Source organism: Myotis nattereri (genome assembly GCF_964212035.1).
Source record: "Myotis nattereri genome assembly, chromosome: 6".
NCBI lineage: Eukaryota > Metazoa > Chordata > Mammalia > Chiroptera > Vespertilionidae > Myotis > Myotis nattereri.
The window spans coordinates 77457786-77481225 of record NC_138081.1 but is presented as its reverse complement, the minus strand read 5'-3'; the positions used below and the strand labels follow the sequence as shown (position 1 = coordinate 77481225).

At 39.8% G+C, this 23440-nt stretch overlaps 1 protein-coding gene across 2 annotated transcripts in view; it reads right to left on the bottom strand.

Moving 5' to 3' along the window:
- Positions 1–23440, bottom strand: part of SGK1 (serum/glucocorticoid regulated kinase 1) — a 103700-nt gene that overhangs the window by 23113 nt on the left and 57147 nt on the right. For both annotated transcript variants that reach the window (XM_081094575.1, XM_081094576.1), the window contains one exon: positions 8446–8521. In XM_081094575.1, coding sequence (XP_080950701.1) covers positions 8446–8521 — 76 coding nt within the window. The remainder of the gene's footprint in view (positions 1–8445; positions 8522–23440) is intronic.

Here is a 23440-nt window from a genome sequence, read left to right as displayed (position 1 = left end):
TACTGCTCTTTCCCCAAACAATGGTGCCCACATTAAAGCTACTTTCATTGCAAAGCTTCCCTGTACCTTTTTGAAGCTGTAGAAAGAGAACTGGAGGAGTTTCCAGGAAATCTGACTTCAGTTCTGTCTTAGATTTTGTAACTCAGTATGTAGCTTTGGCCAGATCACGTAATATCTTCAAGTACCCTGAGGCTTAACAACCATTTTGCTAATCCAAAACCCACAGGGCATTTGGAAAGATCAGATGAGATTAGATGTGGAAGAATAACTTGAAAACTGTCTGTTATGTAATTAAATACCTATAAGAGCAGTGCAGCTAAACTATTAATATAAATTTTTTTCTCTAAGAGTGAAAATTTTAATCAGTGGGAAAGAGTTGATTGCCTTGTATTTCTGAGAAGAGAGGGTCACGGATTCCCAGAGCAACATTGCTCATTGAAGTCTATTTCAAGGGCCCTAGCCCACCCTGAACCACTTTTCCCCCCAAATCCTTCTAATTTTCTTTTTAAAGTCAATGTCTACTTCATAGTATAAAGGAGTTTCAGAATAAGAACCTTAGACTTGATTGGCTTCAACTTTTTTTTTAATAAATGAGTTTTACCCTAAATTCTAATTCTGTTCCCATCTTGGAGCCTCCCAGGTTCACACTGACCTATTTCCCTGTGCTTCTCCTGCCCCCATCCATCCCACACCTCCATGCTCAATCCCTCACTCCATCCTGCCCCTGCCTTCCTCTGTGGGCCACTTCATTCCCGGGATAGCCTGTTTTCATTACTTGTCGTTGGCCTATTCTCCTTGTTATGCGTAATTTTAAAGATGCAAAACAATTTTTCTTCAGAGTTTGAAAACTGTTTATGTATGACTAAGTAAAATGCTTCAGTTATTAAGGGCAAACATCCAAATGTTAATTATTTTTTGGATTTATTTATTTTTTCAATGATAGACATATAAACTGAAATATTGTCTTATGTACTATGTAGACTGTATCATGGGACACTCTTTTTAGGCAAAAAGAAAGCTGTTAAAGGCTGAATATCCTTCAGCACGTTTAAAATAAAACACAGGGCATTTTAACATTAACTGCAACTAAAATTCTCTAGATTTAAAAAATCTGCTATTAATAGTCTGATGCAAACTAATAGAAGGAGAAAAGGTTTATTAAAATATGGGAAAAATAACTTTGCTAAAGGTATGAGGTTGTATTTAATCTACTTTCCTTGTATTTTTTATTTTTATTTATTTTTTAAATTTTTATTGATTTCAGAGAGGAAGGGAGAGGAAGATAGAGACATCAATGATGAGAAAGAATCACTGATGGCTGCCTCCTGCATGCCCCATAGTGAGGGGTCAAGCCTGCAACCTGGGCATGTGCCTGGGAATCAAACCGTGACGCCCTGGTTCATAGGTCGATGCTCAACCACTGAACCATGCTGGCCGGGCTCCTTGCATTTTTGAAGTGAGAAATTTTCCTAGTGTTACCAGAAAGGGGTCCTGGCCCTGAACAGGTCTGCCTAGGGCCAACCCTATAGTGTGGGGTTCTTGACTTCACGTAGGAAAAATGTCACAACATAAGCCCAGGTGAATTTTAGAGACTTATTATTTATTAAAGCTGGGGACAGTGAAACAAGGAAGGGCTGGGGAAATGAGCCCAGGCTGGTCTGCTTTGGCTCACTAAGAAGTTAGAGAAGAGGGGCCTTGGGGACAGGTTCGGGGGTTTTGTTTGGGATGAACTACCATAGACCATTGCTGTCCTGGTTGCAAGCCTTGTGGGGTCCCTTAGGTTTAGGAGATGCATGCCTGTGGGGGAAGAAGGTGGGGAGAGGGGACAGCATGCTCCTGGGAGGGAGAGTGAGGACTGGGATCCTTGTTTTGAGAGGGGTTTTAAAGGCTGGGAGTTTAGGGGTAGTCTAAGGGGGGGAGGGCATCTCAGTAGAATATTCATCAGCTTTATGCTGATGCACCAACATAAGGTTTATTCTCTTAACTTCATCTATCCTTGGGTGTGATTGGCAAATGGCACTACTTGGACGTCTGCTGTCTATCTTCCTAAGAAGGATGATTTAAGCTACTTACCCTTTGGTTAGAGAGAAGTACAAACCATTCACTCTTCAGTGACCCTGGTTTATGAAAGATAGGATTTACTGGATGGCTGCAAACTGCTGTTTCAATGTCTCAGTTTCCCCATTCTGCTTGTCCTGGCTTACTGGCCTGTCTCACTGGTACCACTGTAACCATAATAATATGTACTCTGGAAATCAAAGACCTCAGACATGAAATGAATGATTTGGATAAAAGGGGAAGAAGGAAAAACTGTGTGAAAATATTTTAAAAGAGCCCTGGGGAATCAGAAAGCTCAGCCATTGTGAAACACTGTTAGTTTAGCCTTAAGTAAAACAGCAGAAATAACAGTAATTTTGGTTATAAGAAAGAGGAAGAGAAAACTGAGAGTTCAACAAAGGCAGAAACAGCTTTTGCTCCAACGGTAAAGCTTCGGAAAACTACACTTTAAATGCACACAGCCCAAGGGAATAGAGCAGGGGGCTTCTCTGCTGAGCTGACCTGAGTAAGTGGTCACACGTTCACACACGTGGCAGTAAGACAATCACGAGTATCAGATTTGGCGAACTTCGCTGCCAGACATACTTAAATGCTATATGAGCATGACTCAGTATCTTTAAACAGAGGGGTTTTGAAATGACATTTTGCTACTCACTGGAATAAATACAAGTCCATGAACTTGGAACCCTCTAAATCATTGTATTGGTTAAAGTCACGCAAAACTCGACAGATTTTAGCTTATGAAAGCAATATTTTATCTAAAAGACTAAGCGATATCTAAGGTTCTCTCTAGTTTGAGGATATTATGTCCAGCCATATGTCTATTTTCAGGAAGCTTATCAGTCTGGGGCCTGAGACAACAGAAGACAGTGAATGATGAGCTCTGTGGTTCAGGGAGAAAAAAACAAGGTTTAGATCTAGCAAAGTACAAAATAGTAACAGTAATGGCATAATAAAACATATCATTCTTTCAACCCATAGTTGGTAGTCCCTATAATAGAGCAGGTTTGTATAAATGATATAATTCTTTCTCCAAGTAAGAAGCAGCGCTAACATAAATTGACCGGTAACTATATGCTACATACAGTTCTAAGTACCTTTCCCAGCATTATCTTCTTTAACCCTCACACACCTCTACGATCTATTACTAATAGTCTACTGTTGCAGGTGAAAGAAAAGGAAGCACAGAAGGGTGAAATCATGTGTCCAAAGACACACAGGTAGAAAGCACTGAAGTTGACAGCCAACTCAGGTGGCCTTACTCAAGAGTTCAAGGCACTAAACACAGCAGATGGCAAACTGTTGAGCAGGTCCTGCTGCTCCACCCGGGGCTCACTGGGAAGCTTGGCCAAGTGGCCGGCGGTCAGCTCTGAGGGGAGCTCAGTTGGCTGAAGGAGATGCGGTTCAGGACATCTCCTGAGGATGACTGTGGCTGCCTGAACTATGACAGAGGGAATGAATACCAAGTTCAGTTTTGAAAAGTGAGTTGGGGAAGTAAGGAAAGTCAAACGCAGCATAAGTGCGGAGTTCCTCTGACTGTGCCCTGTCATTCTAAAGGCCGTGCCCCTTTCTGCTCCCACTCACAGCATTATGCGATCTTCGGAATTCTTCACTGTGGATAAGGGGACTTTTATTACTGAGATAGCCATCGCTTTTAGTAGTTAGGACCTCAGTAAATGAGGTCAGTCTGCTTAAAAGATTTTCATATATCCATAGATTTTTAACTCAGTGATTTATCTCTAACAGCAAGTGGCAGAATCTACACAGGCCACCATATATCAGATGGAAAGTTTCCATGTAAACAGATCATGTTTACCATTTGTCATATTTTTCTTTTTGGTTAGATAATGCCATACTTTGAGGGATGAAGCAACTGTTCATTAAGTATAAATATGAGAGTGTTTTTGCTTTATTGAAAAAAAAATTGGAAATTATGTTTCTTCACTTAAAAAATCTATATAATGAAGTCCTTCCTTTTCTTATATTAATTCAATGTTCTAATTTAATATTATCAGAAATAATAAAATATTTCTGTGGCCCATCTGTTTCCAAACCAAATCATTTTATTTCTCCATTTGGTACATAAACTATTACTGGTCCTGAATAAATATGAATATACCACTTTGTAATGATTTCTGCATTTCCAGAAATTTGGGCTGAATTTTAAAATATGGTGAATCACTAGAAAATATCAAGAAACAATGCATAATCTTGAAATATAAGCAAAAACTAAATTTTATCTCTGGGAAAAATTTTGCACAAGAATGATTCATTCTGTTTTCTTGAAAGAAATGTAGACATTTTTAACATCGCAGTGCTACAGCTGCATGTTCTTATTAAAAGGAGACTTCAAGTAAAAGCCCAGGGAGGACATCAGAGACTTATATTTTCACCTGGCAAAATGAGTGCCTGGTTAAAATCATGGCCCTTGCAAAAGAAACCTTATTGCTTAACCATTTCATTACCTGACTTCCTCTAAGCAAAGAATATGATCTGTGTTGCCAATAATAGTACTGGGGAAAACACACATTCTGAAAGTATGGGGAAACCCATCCTACCTTGAAATTCTAATTTAAGAGGATGTTACAGGCCATTGTGAGGACAGCATATGAAAAACAAAGATGTGCAAACTCAAATTTTATAGCCGAAAAACAAAGATAATAGAAAAGAGCCTAAACTTGTGCAGCCTGTTTGTGTATTCTCAGAACAAATGCTTGGAATGCATGAGAGACTCAAGTCCAATGAAAAAAAGTATGGGAGGTAGGATTATGGGTGATTAATTTTCTTTCTTTTTCTATTTTCCATTTATTTCCTATGATAAACATATGCTACTTTTATATTTTGTTTTAAAAAAACTTTTTAAATATTACTTTTGTTTCTCCAACTATCAATATCTGCATATGGCAACTGAGCATGCCAGGCCTGTTCTCTGGTAGTTGATGCAAAAAGAGAGTGAGATGAAAATCTAGACAATCTCACCAGATTTCAGGGTAAGCTAAAACTTCAATAATTCCTTACATTAGCACAAAAATAATTTTTTAATTTAAATTTTATTTTTATCAAGGAAAGTGGACAAGTTGCCTCTAATATTTAACTCTCCTTAAGCTATGTATCAAGAGACCATAATATTAGGTTAAATAAGTAAAATACTTTCTGATGATGTTGGCTTTGACTGAAAATATTCCATTCACTGAAATATATTTTCCATGGAAAATTATGGAATCATCACAATTATTTCAGGAATTGAAAAGGTTACCATAATAAAATTCATATTGTGACTAGAGTATTGCCTTTGTAACGAATGCATTTACAGGCTCATAAATTTGCATGTTGCAGAAGGATGGCTGTGGAGTTGCTTTAGCTTGTATTTGCATTAAACAGAATGGAAGGCATTTAGGAAAGGTTTTAGTTAGAGTGCTGATATGCTGAAGAAGAAAGGGCACACTGCTGTGTAGAAATCACAGCGGAAACAATTGCATCCCTCATTCAAATTCTTAAGAAAACTACTAATAAACTAGAAGAATGTTTTAACTTCTTAATCCTGAAGGGTATATATCTTAAAATCATAGATCATAGTCTAAACACATTACAGTCAAACTGATAAAAACCACAAGATTAAAAAAAAATTAAAACATCCAGTGAATGACAATACATTACATTCAGGGTAACAATAATTTAAAAAATCACTGACTTCTTAGAAACTATAGGGATCAGAAGACCATGAAAGAAAAAAAGAATATTCAGAATTCCAGATCTAGAAAACATATCTTTCAAGAATGAAAGATATTTTTTATTTACAACTGCATATCATTAAGAGAAAAGAGAACTAAGAGATAAACATTTCCAGAGAATCATTGCATTATAAGAAATGCTAAACGAAGCTTTTCCACACTAAAAGAAAATTATCCCTTTGGGAAACTTGGATTGTCAAGAAAAAATGAAAAACATCATAAGTGGTAAACATCAGAGTAAATATAAATTATGTTTTCCCTCTTGTTTTTCTTGAAATACATTGTACTATAGGCTTTATTTCATATGTAAAAGTAACATTTTTGAAAACTGTAATGTAAAGGATGGGAGGGGGCGTGAGGAAATGGACCTATGCTGATTCTGTTTTTAAAAAATATATTTTTCTTGATTTTTTACAGAGAGGAAGGGAGAGGGATAGAGAGAAACATCGATGAGAGAGAAACATCGATCAGCTGCCTACTGGGGATGTGCCCGCAACCAAGGTACATGCCCTTGACTGGAATCGAACCTGGGACCCTTCAGCCTGCAGGCTGACGCTCTATTCACTGAGCCAAACCGGTCAGGGCTGATTCTTGTTTCTATAGTAGTCTTTGAAAACTTACAAGTTATTCATTGTAATCCCTAGAGTCACCACTAAGTCAATAGATAAATTAATATTGATTTCTTAAAATTTTTCAAATAATCTCAGAGAAGTCAGGAAAGGAAGAACAAGCAAATAAAGAAGAGAAGGGATATGAGGAAAATAAATAACATGATGGTATAGTTTTTATCTAATGAGGTCAACTATCACATTAAGTGTAAGTGGTCTAAACATTCCAAGTAAAAAAAACCAGAGATTGTCAGAATTTAAAGGAAAACCTAAGTGTATGAGGTCTGTAAGAGAAGCTCTTTAACTACAAGACACAGGTAGATTGAAATAAATGGATAGAAAAGATACATCATTGAAGAATAGGCATAAGAAGACTGGCTTGGCTATATTAATATCAGAAAAAGTAGAGTTCAAACAAAGACTTGTACTAAGATAAAGAGGGACAAATCATGACAATTGAAAAAGTATATATGTGCTTAATATCAGAACTTCAAAATATATGACACAAAAATAATTTTTAAAGAAATTTTTAGGTAAGTATTCCTGTTTCCATTTCTTTACATGTTCTGCACTAGTGTTTCTTGTAACCATTTCTCCAGCTCTGAAAAGTGGCCGAGTATCATTTTCCTGGACCTGTCCTGTACAGATCCCCCTCCCATTCCTTTTTAGTTATGGAACTTCGAGAACCATTTATTTTTTAATTGTAACGTTTTATTCTCCACAGCTTCTTCACAATACATGTGCTGTGGCTCTTAATAGCAGTCTTAGCCAGTGGATGGCTTGCTTATTTTGTGGTTGTTCTACTAATGGACCGAAATGATGGCATTGAATAGGCCAATTCACTTTCATGTTTATTCATCTTTCTTCAAAAGACATAAAACAAGACAGAACAATTCTGTTGACAGACGAAATTGATAATAACTTTAGACCATAAGCCTGGTCTTTGAAAAGAAGGCATCAGAGAGTTTTTTTACTCCTCTCCTGAACCTCTCTCGCTTCTGCTAATAAGCATGGTCTCTGAGTCTCTTTTATGAAGAAAAGATTAAAGCACAAATTTAGCCCACGCTGCTTCTCACAAGAGCTGCTTCTTCCTAGGAAGTGAAATAAAGAACTGGGCATGCAGGCTCTTAGTCTTACTCCTCAGCCTCGCATTTTCTGCTTATGAGCTTTAAAGAAGTCGGCTAACCCCTTTCAGCTTCTGATCTCATCTCTCACTCAGGGAGAGGGAGGACAGGCTGCTCTCCTCTTTCATGGGCCTGCCATAAACACTGAATTAGATTTTTTGTGAATGTACTTTGTGAAGCTAGGAGGCTTAACACAATTAATAGGTGTCAGCACTGGTTCTCTATTTAATTAGAAAAGGTGAGAGCACTAGTAGCACTCTCTCAATTACTTTAGCTCTTTTTGCTCAGCCTCCCCCCCATGCTCAATGTCTTTACTTGGTGTAATTAGGCCTATGGCTCAATGTGTTTGTGAAAAGGAATGAAAAGGTATCTTCTATTTCCTATAAGAATTTCCTATTTCCTTTATCTGAGTATAATTATACAGCCTGAAGCATATTCTCTGATCTTAGAAAGTGGCATTCCTCTGGTTCTGATTAGATTTATACAACTGGATTGATAGAATAAGTCATACCTGCCCTACACGAAGCATTCTGAAGCGTGACTTACCTGAGGATTTTTAGTCCCTTCCTTTCCCTGGAAGACAAACTGGGATGGGTTTGCTTGCCCTCCTTATCCTGTTTCCCTGTCACCCACTCCAGGAAACAAACTCATTTCTCTGTCCTCCCCCTCCCCCCACAACACTTGAATATACTTCGAAATCCAGAAAGCTGCACCTGATGGTATATATGCTTTAGCTACTGAAAAATATGTCATAAAGGGTCCTATATCATTAAAAAAAAAATAACTGTGAAGTATATTCAAGTGATGGACTAGGTATAAACAAGCAAAACCCAAAATTTCCCTTAAGCCTTGTCTTTGTGCAGCACTTTACTACAGAACACTTTCTGGGCATCGCAGGACCAGAGAGCATTTTCCCAATAATACCTGAATCATCATTAGTCCAGAAGGTTCTGTGATCAGGCTTGGTCAGGATGTTGGCATGAGTACATGGTTCTTTCACCTTGAAAACATAAGGAGAAAAGAAGTGATGTAAAGATGGCTTCATGATTGCAGCTGTGTTGGGAGTACAGTTCTACAGGCAAGATTCCAAGGTTGACCCTACACACATGGCTCATCTCTACCCCAAATAGGTGACCAACCCCCCCAGGTTGACCAAGACTGACGTGTTTCCCAGGATATAGGGTTTTTAGTCCTGGGCACTACCAGGATGGCTGCTCACCCTAGGTTTGATGCAGTTTTACTGTCAGGGTTCACGGCTGGGTAAGCACATGGGGCTGGGGTTCAGTCCCAATGCACACCCTCCTCATTCTGTGCTTTGTGCAATCTGCTGTATGCAGAGGCCCTGAATAATTAACAAACTTATTAGTGTAAGAACACTCATCACATACAAAAAGTGTTTTGGATTTCTGCCTAACAACAATGGTACTTGTAGTCTATTATATGCTTGGAAAATATATATATTAAGGAAGAAGTAATTTTAATTCAGTAATGCTTTAAATTAAATTCTCCTTTTATAATCATAACTAGTGGCCCAGTGCACGAAATTCATGTGGGGGGGGGGGCGGGGCGGGGGGGAACAGTCCCTCAACCCGGCCTGCACTCTCTCCAATCTAGGACCCCTCGAAGGTTGTCCTACTGTTGGTTTACAGGGATCAGGCCTAAACTGGCAGTCGGACATCCCTCTCACAATTCAGGACTGCTGGCTCCTAACTACTCACCTGCCTGCCTGCCTGCCTGCCTGATTGCCCCTAACCACTCTGCCTGCCAGCCTGCTTGCCCCCAACTGCCCCCCCGCTGGCCTTCTCACTCCAAATCCCCCCCCCCCGCTGTCCTGATCACCTCCAAATGACCCCCACTGATGACCTGCTCGCCCCCAACTGGCCCCCTGCTGGTCTGCTTACCCCCAACGGCCCCACCCTCCATCAGCCTGATCACCCACAACTACCCTCCCCTCTTGGCCTCTAACCACTTCTACCTCAGCCCCGCCACCATGGCTTTGTCCAGAAGAATGTCTGGAAGGTCTCCTGGAAGGTCTCCCAGTCTAATTAGCATGTTACCCTTTTATTAGTATAGATAGAGGCCTGATGCATGGGTGGGGGCCATCCGGTTTGCCCTGAAGGGTGTCCCAGATCAGGGTGGGGTCCCATTGGGGTGTCTGGCCAGCCTGGGTGACGGGCTGATGGCTGTTTTCAGGTTGGCCAAGCCTCCCAGCAGGTATCCTCACCCCATGGGGGTGTGGCCAGCCTGGGTGAGGGCTTGAGGGCTGTTTTCAGGCTGGCCACACCCCCTTCAGGGTTGGGATCCCTACCGGGGTGCCTGGCCAGCCTGGGTGAGGGGCTGAGGGCCGTTTCCAGGCTGGCCACAGCCTCTTCAGGGTGGGGGCGTCCCACTGGGGTGCCTGGCAAGCCTGGGTGGGGGGCTGATAGCCGTTTTCTGGCTGGCCACGCCCGCCGGCAACCCAACCTCCCAGACTCTCCTTTTTTTCTTTTTCTTTTTTTTTCAGCGCCTCCTTGAGTGGAGGCCAGGATGGGCTGGAAGCAGGTATCTGGGATTTATTTATCTTCTATAATTGAAACTTTGTAGCCTTGAGTGGAGCCCAGGGCCAGCAGGGCAGGCAGGAAGCTTGGCTTCCTCCATCGCCGGGGGCAACCCAAGCCTCCTGCTCTCTCCAGCTCCATGGCCAACGCCATCTTAGTTGGGTTAATTTGCATACTCACTCCTGATTGGCTGGTGGGTGTAGCGGAGTGGCAGATTGATAGTTAATTTGCATGTTTCTCTTTTATTAGTGTAGACATTGTATATATATAGATATATATACCTATATCTATATATACATATAGATATAGGTATATATATCTATATCTATATATATATATATACATATATATATATATTTTTAATCCTCACCTGAGGATATTTTCTCCTTGAGTTTTAGAGAGAGTGGAAGGGAGAGAGAGAGAGACAGAGAGAGAAAAATCAATGAAGAAAGACATATCGATTGATTGCCTTCCCACATTCCCTGATGAGGGCTGGGGATTGAGCCTGCAACAGAGGTACCTGACCAGAATCAAACCCGGGACCCTTCAGTCCATAGGTTGATGCTCTTTCCACCGATCCAAACCAGCTAGGACCAGAATCTATATTTTTAAACGGTAGCACATGTATATATGTAATATGTATTATTTTTTTATAAAGGTTCTGCCTAGTGCACATCCAACTAATAGATTTCTTACAGTAAGTTCCAGGGAGCAGCAATTATCCTTTCTTTTTCAACTTTCTACTATTGTGATGTGTGCTTTTTCAAACACATTCTTAATCAGGGAAATATAAATCTTATTGTTCAAAAGGTCGTTCCATTTAAATCTACTTTATAGTGAGATAATTTGATTACTGTTGAAGTCTATAGTATTTATTATTTATTGAATAAATTCCTTTCATTGCAAAGGACTAAAAAATGTTACTATATATATTGTTTAGTTCCATTGACTTGTTTTTCCACAACAAGTCTTTATTGATGAGGGAAGCAGTGCATCGGTTTATAATCTGGCACAAACCCTTTCTCCTTTTGTGAACTGGTATCAAAGAATGTGTGGAAATCAGAATATTGAAGAGTTATTTGCACTTCCAGGTTCACTGCAGCATTATTCACAATAGCTAAAATGAAGAAACAACTTAAATGTCTATGGACACATGAATGGACAAAAATAATATAGTAGATACATACAATGAAATATTATTCTGCCTTAAAAAAGGAAACTCTACCATCCACATCAACATGGATGAAACCTGAGGACATTTTGCTAAGTGAAATAAGCCAGACACAGAAGGACACATATTGCTTATAAGAGGTGTCTAAAGTAGTCAAACTCAGAGAAGCAGGGCTTGGGAGGAGGAAGTGAGGAGTTGCTAGTCAATGAGCATAAAGTTTTAGTTATTCAAGATGATTAAGTTCTAGAAATCTGCTGAACAACATTGTGCCTATAGTTAACACTGCTGCATTGCCCACTTGCAAATTTGGTAAGAGGCTAGATTTCATGTTAAGTGTTCTTACAATTTAAAAAAATCTATATCTGCTAAAATATTAGATAGGCACATAAAATATTTCACGCATAAAAATGTGGGATTATTAGTGGAATTTTATGGTAATGTAAAATGTTCTTAATATATAGAAAACATAATTTTAGAAGTAAAACTGTGGTGGAAAATATCATCAAAATGTAAATCTCAAGAAAATCTCAAGCTGCAAAATATCTCTCCAACTTTACTAAGTAGCTTAAGTATAAATTTCTTTAAAGTATGTATGTATTCTACTAAAATATTGCTCCATATTGTTATCAAGCTCTTTGTTCGTTTAACTGAAATCTGGTTCCTTGAAACTTCCTGCATTCTGATATAGAAAAACAAACTGATTCTACATAGAACAGAGGTAATCTCTGTTTTATAAAATAACTAGAGGCCCAGTTTACGAAATTTTGTGCCCTGGAGGAGGGGGGAGGGGGTCCCTCAGCCCGGCCTGCGCCACGCCCTCTCGTAGTCTGGGACCCCTCCCTCCTTACCGCCTGCCTGCTGGCCACTCCTTACTGCTCGGCTTGCTGCTCCTTAGAGCTGCTGCGGAGGCGGGAGAGGCTTCCGCCACTGCCACTGGGCTTGCTGGCTGGGCAGTGCCCCCGCTTGTGGGAACACACTAACCACCAGGGGGCAGCTCCTGCATTGAGCGTCTTCCCCCTGGTGGTCAATGGGCTTCATAGTGACCGGTCATTCCTCTGTTCGTTCCACCGTTCGGTCGATTTGAATATTAGGTTTTTATTATATAGGATATCTCAAATATTTGAAAGTAGCTATTCTGTGTCACCGTAGTCTCCCATTCCCAGGTTAGCAGCCCTTTTCCCTTTTGCTGTTCCTTATGAAATGATTTTGTCTTGTTACTGAGATCACTCTGCACCAGAAGTTATCCTCTCTGGCATGTGAGCTAATCCCCTGGGAGTTCCCAGGCAAGGGCCAGATAACAGCCAATAAAATAAGGAATTGGTTTCGAGAGACAACTCTTGGGGAAGACTATAAACATTATTTCCAGATGTGAGTAATTAAAATTTTTCTAAGAATTATAAACAACTAGGGGCCCGGTGCACGAAATTCGTGCACTGGGTGTGTGTGTGTGTGTGTGTGGGGAGTGTCCCTCAGCCCAGCCTGCCCCCTCTCACATACTGGGATCCCTCAGGCGTTGACCCCCATCACCCTCCGATTGCCTGATCGGCCCCTTTCCCAGGCCTGACGCCTCCGCCAGAGGTGTCAGGCTTGGACAGGGGACCCCCATCTCCCCCCGATCACTGGCTCTGGCCCCCGCCCAGGCCTGAGGCCTCTGGCCCAGGAATCATGCCTGGGCAGGGGACCCCCATCTCCCTCTGATCCCTTGCTCCACCCCCCACCCAAGCCTGACGCCTCTGACCCAGGCTTCAGGCCTGGGCAAGGGGACCATCATATCCCCCCAATCCCCGGCTCCGCCCCCCACCCAGGCCTGATACCTCAGCCAGAGGAGTTGACCCTCATCACCCTCCGATCACCAATCACCGGATCGGCCCCTTGACCAGGCCTGAGGCCTCCGGCAGAGGTGTCAGGCCTGGGCAGGGGACCCCCAGCTCCCCGCGGTTGCAGGCTCCGCCCCTGCCCAGGCCTGACACCTCTGGCCTAGGCGTCCGGCCCAGGCAGCCGGGACCTGCAGTGGCAGCGGGGGGCGCCGCGATCGTGGGCTTCGCTTTAGGCCCAGGCAAGGGACCCCTAGCTCCTGGGACTGCCAGCTTCGACCGTGCCCAGCTCCCATCGCTGGCTCCACCCCTACTTCCTGCTATCACTGGCCAGGGCGGCAAAGGCGCCTGATTCTCCGATCATGGCTGGGGGGGCAGGGCAAAGGCGGCCCCAGGGCCGCCTTTGCCCTGCCCCCCAGCTCTTAGCTCCCCGCTGGGTTTCAGATCACTGTCAGTGGCAGGGGGCTTCTTCCTGCTTTCCCTTTCGCCTCCCTGCATTGTGCCTACATATGCAAATTAGCCGCCATCTTGTTGGCAGTTAACTGCCAATCTTAGTTGGCAGTTAACTGCCAATCTTAGTTGGCAGTTAATTTGCATATAGCCCTGATTAGCCAATGAAAAAGGTATCGCCGTACGCCAATTACCATTTTTCTCTTTTATTAGTGTAGATTCTCTATTACTTAGCCACTTTTTAATATTTTTTATTCCAAAAAGTCCTAATTCATTTTATAGCTATAGACCCATTTAGGAAGACTGCTGCATATGAGCATTTTTTCTGCATTGAGCTCTAATTACCTGTGTCCTTGTGTCAAACAGTTGTCATTCTTCCAAATCTCATTTACTTATGAACGATTTTTTGTCACTATATGTTTGAAATATTTTCTACAGGTTGAAGCTGCTCCTGTTAAATTCAGGGCCATGGAAAATTTATTCTTGCTCTTTGGGTTTTTATTGTGCAATAGATCATGCGATTCTCCATGAACCCCAAGCTCCAAAGTACCTACAGCAAATTATCTATAAAGTACACATAGTGAATTTTCAGCAGGAGTTTATATAAACCCATTAATTACTGTATATACTGCAACAACTTATCAACAATGCCCTACACCTGACTCCTGTAGTTTTAGGTGCTTCACATAAGTGAGAAAATTCATTATCGGCTGTCAATCCTGCTCAGTCTTCACAGAACCCTGTGGCTGAAGAAGTGACTAGCATCTTGAATTTGACCTTTGACCCCTGGCTGAATCCACAGTGGGCTCTTTGGTTCTTTCCTTCTTTTCCTAGGAAAGGATATACAGCAATATATATATATACCTTGGAAGTGTGATAGAGAGGGGTGAGAAGGTAATAATATAACAAGAACAGCAGAACATTATGGAGTGTTCAAACATTTCATTATGAACAATTTCAAGCATACACAAAAGTAAACAATATAATATATCTCTATGTAGCTCTCATCTAGTTTTAACAACTATCAACATTTTTTCAATCTTATTTCATCTATCCTCCCTTTTATAGAATGGAACATTTTAAAGCAAATTCCAGAATCATGACATTTCATCTGTAATTTCTTTAGGAATGTATTTCTAACAGAAGATTTTTTTTTTTTTGGCATAACTATCATGCCATTATTACAACTAACAACTTCAACAATAATTAGATTTATTAAAGTTTAATGAGGGTCATTAAAGTTTATTTATTTTATAACAGCATGTGCAGTCTGAAAAAGAAAATAAGTACTTCCACTGTTTTGCATACAGAACCATTTGAAACTAATGAATAAAAATGATCCTTTAACATTGTGAGTTCTACAAAGTCAATGGAACTTCTGACTTATGTAAATTCTTATAGGTTTATTTTTGGGGGCGGGAAGGAGCCATCATAAAAAGTCATTTTTCTAATAGAAATGGTATACTTTTTCAACTTATTTCCAATGCATCCTTGGAGAGAAAAGAGATAAAATTTCCTTGCTTGGTAGAATTGAAAGTGTTGGAGTGTGAAGGTGAAAGCAAGAGGGTCATTTCTGGAGGTCACTGTTGATTGCTTAATCCCTATAGTTTTGAAATCGAGTGCTTTAATAAATTATTATAACATCGAGTCATTAGAAAGATAGGGGCAATTGAATAAGGAGAGAAGGATTATAAAATTAAAGTGAGGGTATATCAGAATATCACATGTAGGGAGATGTGAGATATCCAGAAATTTTGGATAAGCTCTGGGAATAAATCCTTACAAATTCCACTGATATGAGAAATTAACCAAAGTATTAATTCTACAAAATGCCTACAATTGTTGGCAAGTTGCAATATTGGTAAGATTGCTAGAAAGGAAAGAGTTATGATCATCTTTCTCTGTTCCCTCTTACCCTGATTTAAAGAACATTGGTCCAAAATCATTAAATATAGATGCCTATCCACATTTAAATGCTGATATAGGAAAAATAAGTCAGAACATATGGACTTCTTCCTGATTTACTTTTGAGTTAATCATAATGATTTGTATATGACTTTCCATAAATCATTTTAGCAGTAAATGCTAAAGTCATTAGTCCTTCTTAAAATATAAACAGAAATTCTCAAAATGCTTGTCTCTTATTAGCCAAGGCAGTTGGTTCCCTCCCATCTCAGGTTACCTGATGTTCAAAAGCAAGCAAGGACTCTTTATATGTAGGAGAATGTAATTTTGCTTCTCAAACTGCTTTAATGAGGCTTTAGAAAATGTCCCCTGAACACTATTACAGGATGTAAAGTGATCCTGCAAATACTAATTTGAATTCAGTTCTGTGTATTCAGGAGAAAGAAAAGTCCTCCTTGATTGTTTGTCTTGGATGGCTCCAACAAGTATTTCAGGAGCATTTGTTTACTTCCCAAATGCTGCCCTGGTTATTATAAGGACACAAGGGAAACTTGTTGATTGCTAGGACTTTACATTCTGATTTGGGAGCAAGACATTAACATAGAGAAAGTGATGTGGAACCTGATATTACCTCTAAACTAGTATGGTAGTATGAAGAATAGTAGTATAGCTATTAAATTTCGTCAGCGTTGAAAGGAGGAAGCAATACTGTGGGGAAAGTCATTGAGCAAGGCTTCGAAGTAGAAGGAGGATTTGAATCAGTTTTTAAAATTCTGACAGTATTTGGCTTGGTAGGCAGGCAGCAAAGAGGTATCCAAGGTGAGAGGGAAAATGCAAACGAAGGTCTGGAAGCAAAACCTAAGAGGCATGTTTAAGCAACTGCTGATTGAATAATTTCCTGGGAATAGGAGGCTCATGGGAGAAATGATTAGAAACTAGGTAGAAGCCAGCTCTAGCTGGTTTGGCTCAGTGGATAGAGCATTGGCCTGTGGACTGAAGGGTCCCAGGTTCAATTCTGGTCAAGGGTACATGCCCAGGTTTTGGGCTCAATTCCCAGTGGGGGGTGTGAAGGAGGCAGCTGATCAATGATTGTCTCTCATTATTGATGTTTCTATCTATCTCTTCCTCTCCCTTCCTCTCTGAAATCAATAAAAATATATTAAAAAAAAAGAGAAAGAAACTAGATAGAAGCCAGGTGGTGAATGTCAATGCATCCTTTACTTTGGGGGAATTTAGCAGTTTCTATGAAAGACCAGTCAAAAAAGAACAAAGCTGAAGAGATAAGGAGGCTGCTTGTACCATCAGAGGAAAATTGTTGAGAGCATGGTGGGGACTGTGAAAATGGAATGAAAGGGATGGTGGGAAGGATAGCTGGAATGATTTGGTAAGATTTAACTACAGCAAACATTCCCCAGTCTGTGTATCTGGCATCACTAACCCCTACCCTCTTAAAGCTGACTGTTTAGACAAGGACAGCAGGAGTCTGGTGGGCTAAGGAAGGAATCTCATCGGAGATCATAGGTCTCAAGTTTTGATCCCTGCGAGCTAATGATTTATCCTCATTTAGTTGCTTAACATTTATTACATCCGTATAACGGGGCGCATAGGGACCATTCCTGGCCCCTGAAGAGACTGTGATCCCAAGCCACTGGGCACATGTCCTTCCTTTTGCGGCTTTATTTCACTTGCACTCTTATTGGATCTTGATATTTTTCAGTTTGGTCCTTGTGACTATGAATTGCTTAAGGCAATTTGCCACCCAACCCACTTTACTTATTTCTGATTCCTGCCTGGCCCAGCAAGTGTCTCAGTTTCAACCTCTGGCCTACATAAACTCAAGATACCCGGGTTAAACTTCACCAAATCAAATGTTTTCTGTATTCGATCTCAGTAGTATAGTTCAGAGAAACAGCAATTTGGGGAGCTGACAAAGATCTTTTCTCATCTCTCCGCTGAAGACTAGAGGGCAAGGTACCTTGTTAGTGATGGAATGAAGGTCAGAGTCTAAGTTTGACTGTTATATTTCAAGATGCCAGTTGAAACTGGTATTGGTTTCTTAAAGCTTGGAATTTCCTCAGTTTTGAAATTGATTCAGTTATACATTTAATTCAAAAATATTTGTGGATAACCTGTTGTATAGTGGGCAATTACTTAGGCTGTTTATAGTACACCCACTGTAGTTAAGAGATGCCTCCTTACATTTCCTTTAGAGCAAAGTTGATGGAAATCGTTAGATATCTCTTTAGAGCATGGCTTTGGAGTCAGACAGACCTGCAATAAAAAATGGCAGCCCTACACTTCTATTCGGCCCTGGGCAAGTTACATAGTAATCTTTTTTTTTTTTTGCCTTAGTCTCTTTGTTGGAAAAATTGGCAAAATTGGAGTTATGGTTAAGGTTAGCCCCTTCAGGGGTCAATAATTGAAGACTTATTTATTATATCTGGTCATAAAATAAAAAATGTTAATAGAAGTATAATGACTTAGAATGGAGGCTAGAAGAGATATAATCTTTGAAAAAAAAAAGTTTGCTCTCCACCCTAGCTGGTCTGGTTCAGTGGGTAGAGTGTCGGCCTGCAGACTGAAGGGTCCTGGGTTCGGTTCCAGTCAGGGGCACATACACGGGTTGCAGGCTCGATCCCCAGTAGGGGCCATGCAGGAAGCAGCCGATCAATGATGCTCTCTCATCATTGATATTTCTATCTCCCTCTCCCTTCCTCTCTGAAATCAATAAAAATATTTTTTTAAAAAGAAAAAGTTTGCTTTGTTAATGGAATTACCATATGCAAATAAGATTGACAAAAGTAAAAATACTTCTTTCCAGGCATAGTGCTTGCAGAGCACTCGGGCCAGAATTTACTTTGCTCAGATAGCTCATAACTTTCATCTCCTTCAGGTATCTGCTTAAATGTCACCTTCTCAGTGAATGCTTCCCTGATATTCCATTTAAAATGGAAAGTCTCCACCCCTTCCTGCTTTATGTATTTCCATGGCACTTAACACCTTTAGTATATAACTGTCTTAGTCATTTTCTTATGGTCTCCTGTAAATTTCATGCATCCTAAAGGGGTGCTTTCCATATAGTAGGCATTCAATAAACATTTGCTGAATAATTGAATTATTAATCCCTAAACAATTAAAAATAAAGATTTTAAGTCCTACTTAATTTAAACTATTAAAAGTAAAGGAGATAGTCATATGCCAAAATGTTGTGGTGTGACACATACATGTCTTCTCTTCCTTTTATGTTTTAACCCTCCTGAATTCTTGGTGTTTGGTGTTAGTGATTTAGAGTGGATTAACTCAGAGTACTTAACACCTCCATGCCTACATCTAAGATGCATTGCTTTTCAGTGGTTCTCAATCATAGCCACACATTATAAGGAACTGAAACACCAGTGCCAGGAGTGGGGAGAAGAGCCTGAGTATCAGTGCAATCTTAAGGCCCTCAGGGATCTCTTGCTTAAACCAGCTTCTGCCAAACAGAAGTAATATGGATTAAGTGGTATTTATCCACTAGCTACAGGGAAAAACTAAATGTAGCTATTTTATGGTCATATTACCATATAAGGGTAATATAAAAAATGATTCCCAGACCTAAGTTAGATGATCAACAAACATCCACTCCTTGATTTTACTGGGAAAAGGGAAATGTTTGAATATCTCTCATTGCACAGAACAATATATTCCTTAGTATTTTTCTCCTTGAGCTTACCTCCAAAAGGGTATTTGACAAGAGGAGAAAAAAAATTAGAAGTTTGAATCTGAATTTTATGTGAGGTTCTAGGAGAAATGTCCCACAGTTTCCTTACACAGAAGCTATGTGAGATTCAAGGCCAATGTGATTACAATTTACTCTCTGCTATAATTCTTGATGTTTAGTTTTCTTTTAATAAAAATGTCTGATACTCAATCTTCCAATAACACTTTAGCCAAGTGCAATTGCCAACAAATGCATAGTTTCTTTTTGCTTCTGCAAATGGAACGAGACATCTCCATTTAAATACCTACTGTTTGTCTCATGCGGTAGGCTAACAGTACAGTACTTAATGGTCTACAGGTCTAACAATATTTCTTATATGCCTTGGCTTGCACAGAGTGCTTCTGCAAAACCAGTTAATAATCTGGCCATCCCAAGAGTCCAGAATGTTGAGTTAACTTTTTTACAGAGGTTCCCAGATGTGCTGGAAGACTCACTCCTAGCAGATCTGGCCAACATTTTTTTAGATTTCATTTGACCTTCCTTGTATCTGATATGAAACACATGTTGCAAACAATACCTGGCCATTATGAAATGTATTTTTTGCATAAGCAAAAACACCATGAATACATCTTTTACAAAGTTTTGAATGGCAGAGATGGGAGGTTTTCATTGCGAAACTGTGTTAGCAGTTAGCCAAGTTAATCATATGTCTTGACAATGATTCCTTATCCAACATCTCTTTGGTATTCAGTGGGTAGGTCATTAGACCCATGGAGAAATAAGTGGGAGAATGTCCAGGGAATAAAAAAACATCTATACAACATGTGGAGAAGTGAATACTTTTACTAAGTACTGAATTTCAACTTCCAGAGGTGCAGGTTCTGATCCCAGCCAGATCACTTGAGCTCTTAACTTCTGGGAAGTAAGCAGAATAACAGTGTGAGGCTGTGAGGGTTCCAGAAGATCCTGCATTAGTTGTTTCCCTTTGCAAGCATTTTCCACATGTGGTTTTTACTTTGACCTTTTTTTCCTGCCTTGATTTTCTTTTCTATTTATTTTTCAGTGGGCTTTGGAAAGTTCTAACATAAATTGAGTTTGTATCTTATCATTTCTTATAGAGAACCTACAATATTTATGAAATATAATTGTAAATCCACAGTTTGGCCAAGGGTTAAAGAAACATTCTAGATTTTTAAAGGCAAGAGACTGCTACTGAGGAGTGAATGATTCTACCTTTACCAGTTTTTATTTTATTTTTGTTGTTAATCCTCACCTGAGGATATTTTTTCTTTTTCTTTTTTCCAAGGATATTTCTTCCATTGAGTTTTAGAGAGAGTAGAAGGGAAGGGGGAGAGACAAAAAGAGAGAGAGAGAGAGAGAGAGGGAGAGAGGGAGAGAGAGAGAGACATCAATGTGAGAGAAACACTGCAACCAAGCTACATGCCCTTGACTGGAATCAAACCCGGGACCCTTCAGTCCTTGAGCCGGCACTCTATCCACTGAGCTAAACTGTCTAGGGCAGCCTTAGTGTTTTTTTTTTTTTTTTTTTTTAAATCTTTGATTTCTTTATTGGTTAAGGTATTACAAATGTGTCCTCATCCCCTCATTAAGCCTTAGTAGTTTTTAAAAAGGAAGTAAATACTACTGTAATCTGGTATTAAAGTTTGTCCTAGACCTAAAATCTCAAGCATTTAGTCATACCAAATTTCAACATAATAATTACTAATAATATTTTTATGGAGTGTTTATAATGGGCCAGGTACATTTATTATATCATTTAACTAAATTGATTACTGAGGGGAAAGGTAATTCCTGATTATCTGATGAAGAGCCTAGAGAAGAGATGATCTGTCCCCAGTACCACACCCTAGTAATCAACAACAACATTTTTTCGTGGGTTCTTCTGGAAAATATTCATGCATATATACCCAAATATAAACTGAGTGGCCAGATTAGCCCACGTTCAAAGGCTGTTAAATCACGTTGTTTACCCATATCTTCAGGAAAAAATCACTTCTGTCGTGGTAAACAACCTGCTTCCCTATTTATAATGGTTTGGACCTCTAGCAACTTCAGTGCGAAATTATAGCAAATTTGCCTACAAATGTCAGGTGGTCATAATAATCTGGCCACTCAGTGTATATATGAAATAATTTCTTGTGTGCGTGTGTGCACATGTGCTCGCTTACACATACATCTCTGGGTTTTATCCTCTGCCGAGAATCACAAGCATGAACCCTCAGGGTCAGGAATAGGGAACTAGGTAAAAAGAAAGGAAAAGGCTTACTTAGGATCTTTCTAATTTATTTCTTGAACTCATCACTTCTGTCAACACCTTGGTTCCCAATTAAAGCCACGAAAAATTCTAATGCAAGATGACATTTAGTTCAGGGCATAAGAGTTTGTGGTGATAATGAACAGGACAACCTTGCAATATAGCTGCTGAATGTGGTTGGAAGATTAGCAGCTCAAAACACAACAGTTTATGTAGCTCCTCAAGAAGAGACAGAAATGAAAATGCTACAGAAAATCGGCCTCAGAGATTATTGTGGCAGATCATAACTGAAGATCGTGCACTGGTTTATCACCACACTCCTCAAATAAGCCAAGCTACCTGTGGAAACCCTAAGTGGTGAGTGCTTTGTCCCTATATTTTAAATAACACATATTTGACTTTTTCCCCCATATGAAAAAATAGAGTTAGGAATGATGTTACTTTGTTGGGATATTCATGCTTAAAAAGAAAATTATCTATATATATAAAAAGCCAGCAACTGTAACGCAGTAACAACTGGAACGACCGGTCGCTATGACACCCACTATGGCCAGCAAACGGCCCGATCAGGAGATGGGGCTGGCTGGCCAATCACCCGCAGCCCCTCCCCCCCAGCCAGCCCAGCCCTGATCGGCCCTGATCAGGGTGGGCTGGCTGGCCAACCTCCCACCATCTCCTCCTCCCGACAGGCTCAGCCCTGATCCGCCTCGATTAGGGCCGGGCTGGCCAGACCCCACCCGTGCACGAATTTGTGCACTGGGCCTCTAGTATTTATCATAATCTATGGAACTAATTTTTAAATGGCAATATTCAGTGTTGGCAAGGGTTTAGTAAAACCCGTATTCTCATAGATTGATCACTATATTTTAATTTTTGAAACATTTTCTGAAAGCAATTGTAGTATATTTTAGATGCTCAATAGTTTTACCCCATTAATCTTATTTTAGATAATTTATCCCACATAAATAATTCATAAATCTAAATGTACAGACGTTGTCCCGACATTAATCAAAATGACAAAACACTGGAAGCAACCTAACATTTAGTGGGGAAATGATTGGGTAAAGAATGGCATAGCCACTATTCACATGGTGTCCCTTAAGTATTTTTAGTAGTAAGAAAAATGTTATCTATATTATGTTAAATAAAATAAATCACAATATATAATTGTATTTCAATTGTGTATAGAAGGACAGACAAGTCAATGAATGAAGCAGTGTTTATTGTTTCACTGTAGTGATAATATGGATGCTTTTCTTTTGTTTCCTACTTTTTAAATTTTAATAATATTTTATATTATTGTCATAATTTGAAAATTATCTAGCATATCTACCTATCATCTATCTCTCCTGCAAACAGAACAGATTTGCCCAAATCTAAGAAATGGAGTGGAGGGATGAATGTCCTAATGATTGGGAAAGTTTCTGATATAAAGTGTTACTATAAAAAAATAAATAAATGATAGGCATTTGGTGGCTGTAGTCTCATATTCTTTCAGCATAGAATTATTGATGAACTTGAATGCATGCATTCCCTACCTTCAGTCTTCTAGTTTGGGGTTCTCAAGTTTCTCTGGATTGTGCAAAGATAAGACTCTCTAGTAAGAGCTCATGACAGGTTCTTTATATGGCACTGGGAAAAGGGGAACAGAGAGTGTCAAAATCTCCCTGTGAATATTTTCCTTTACATCTTATGGGCCTTCATCATTGTTTCTATTGCCCAGTTTCCCCATGGACCTGGTTCTTTCCCAAGGTAAATAAAAATTCACAACCCAGGGCAGCACTTTGTTGAACTTCCCAAGACCAGTAGTGGAATGCCAGATAGGCTTATCCTTTCTGAAGGCCTGAATCTTCAGAGGGATAAATGAGATTAATAAACTACAAGTTACATACTTCCATATGTTGTAATTATTTTCAGCTTGCTTTCAAAAAGAAAAGAAAAAGGAAAACAATAAACCTGGATGGAGAAATAATCCAAAACATTCCTAACGCTCTAAATTTGTTCATAATCAGACTGATGCCGAACTAAATTGGCATAGTTATTGCATTAGTATTATGCAGCTAGTTT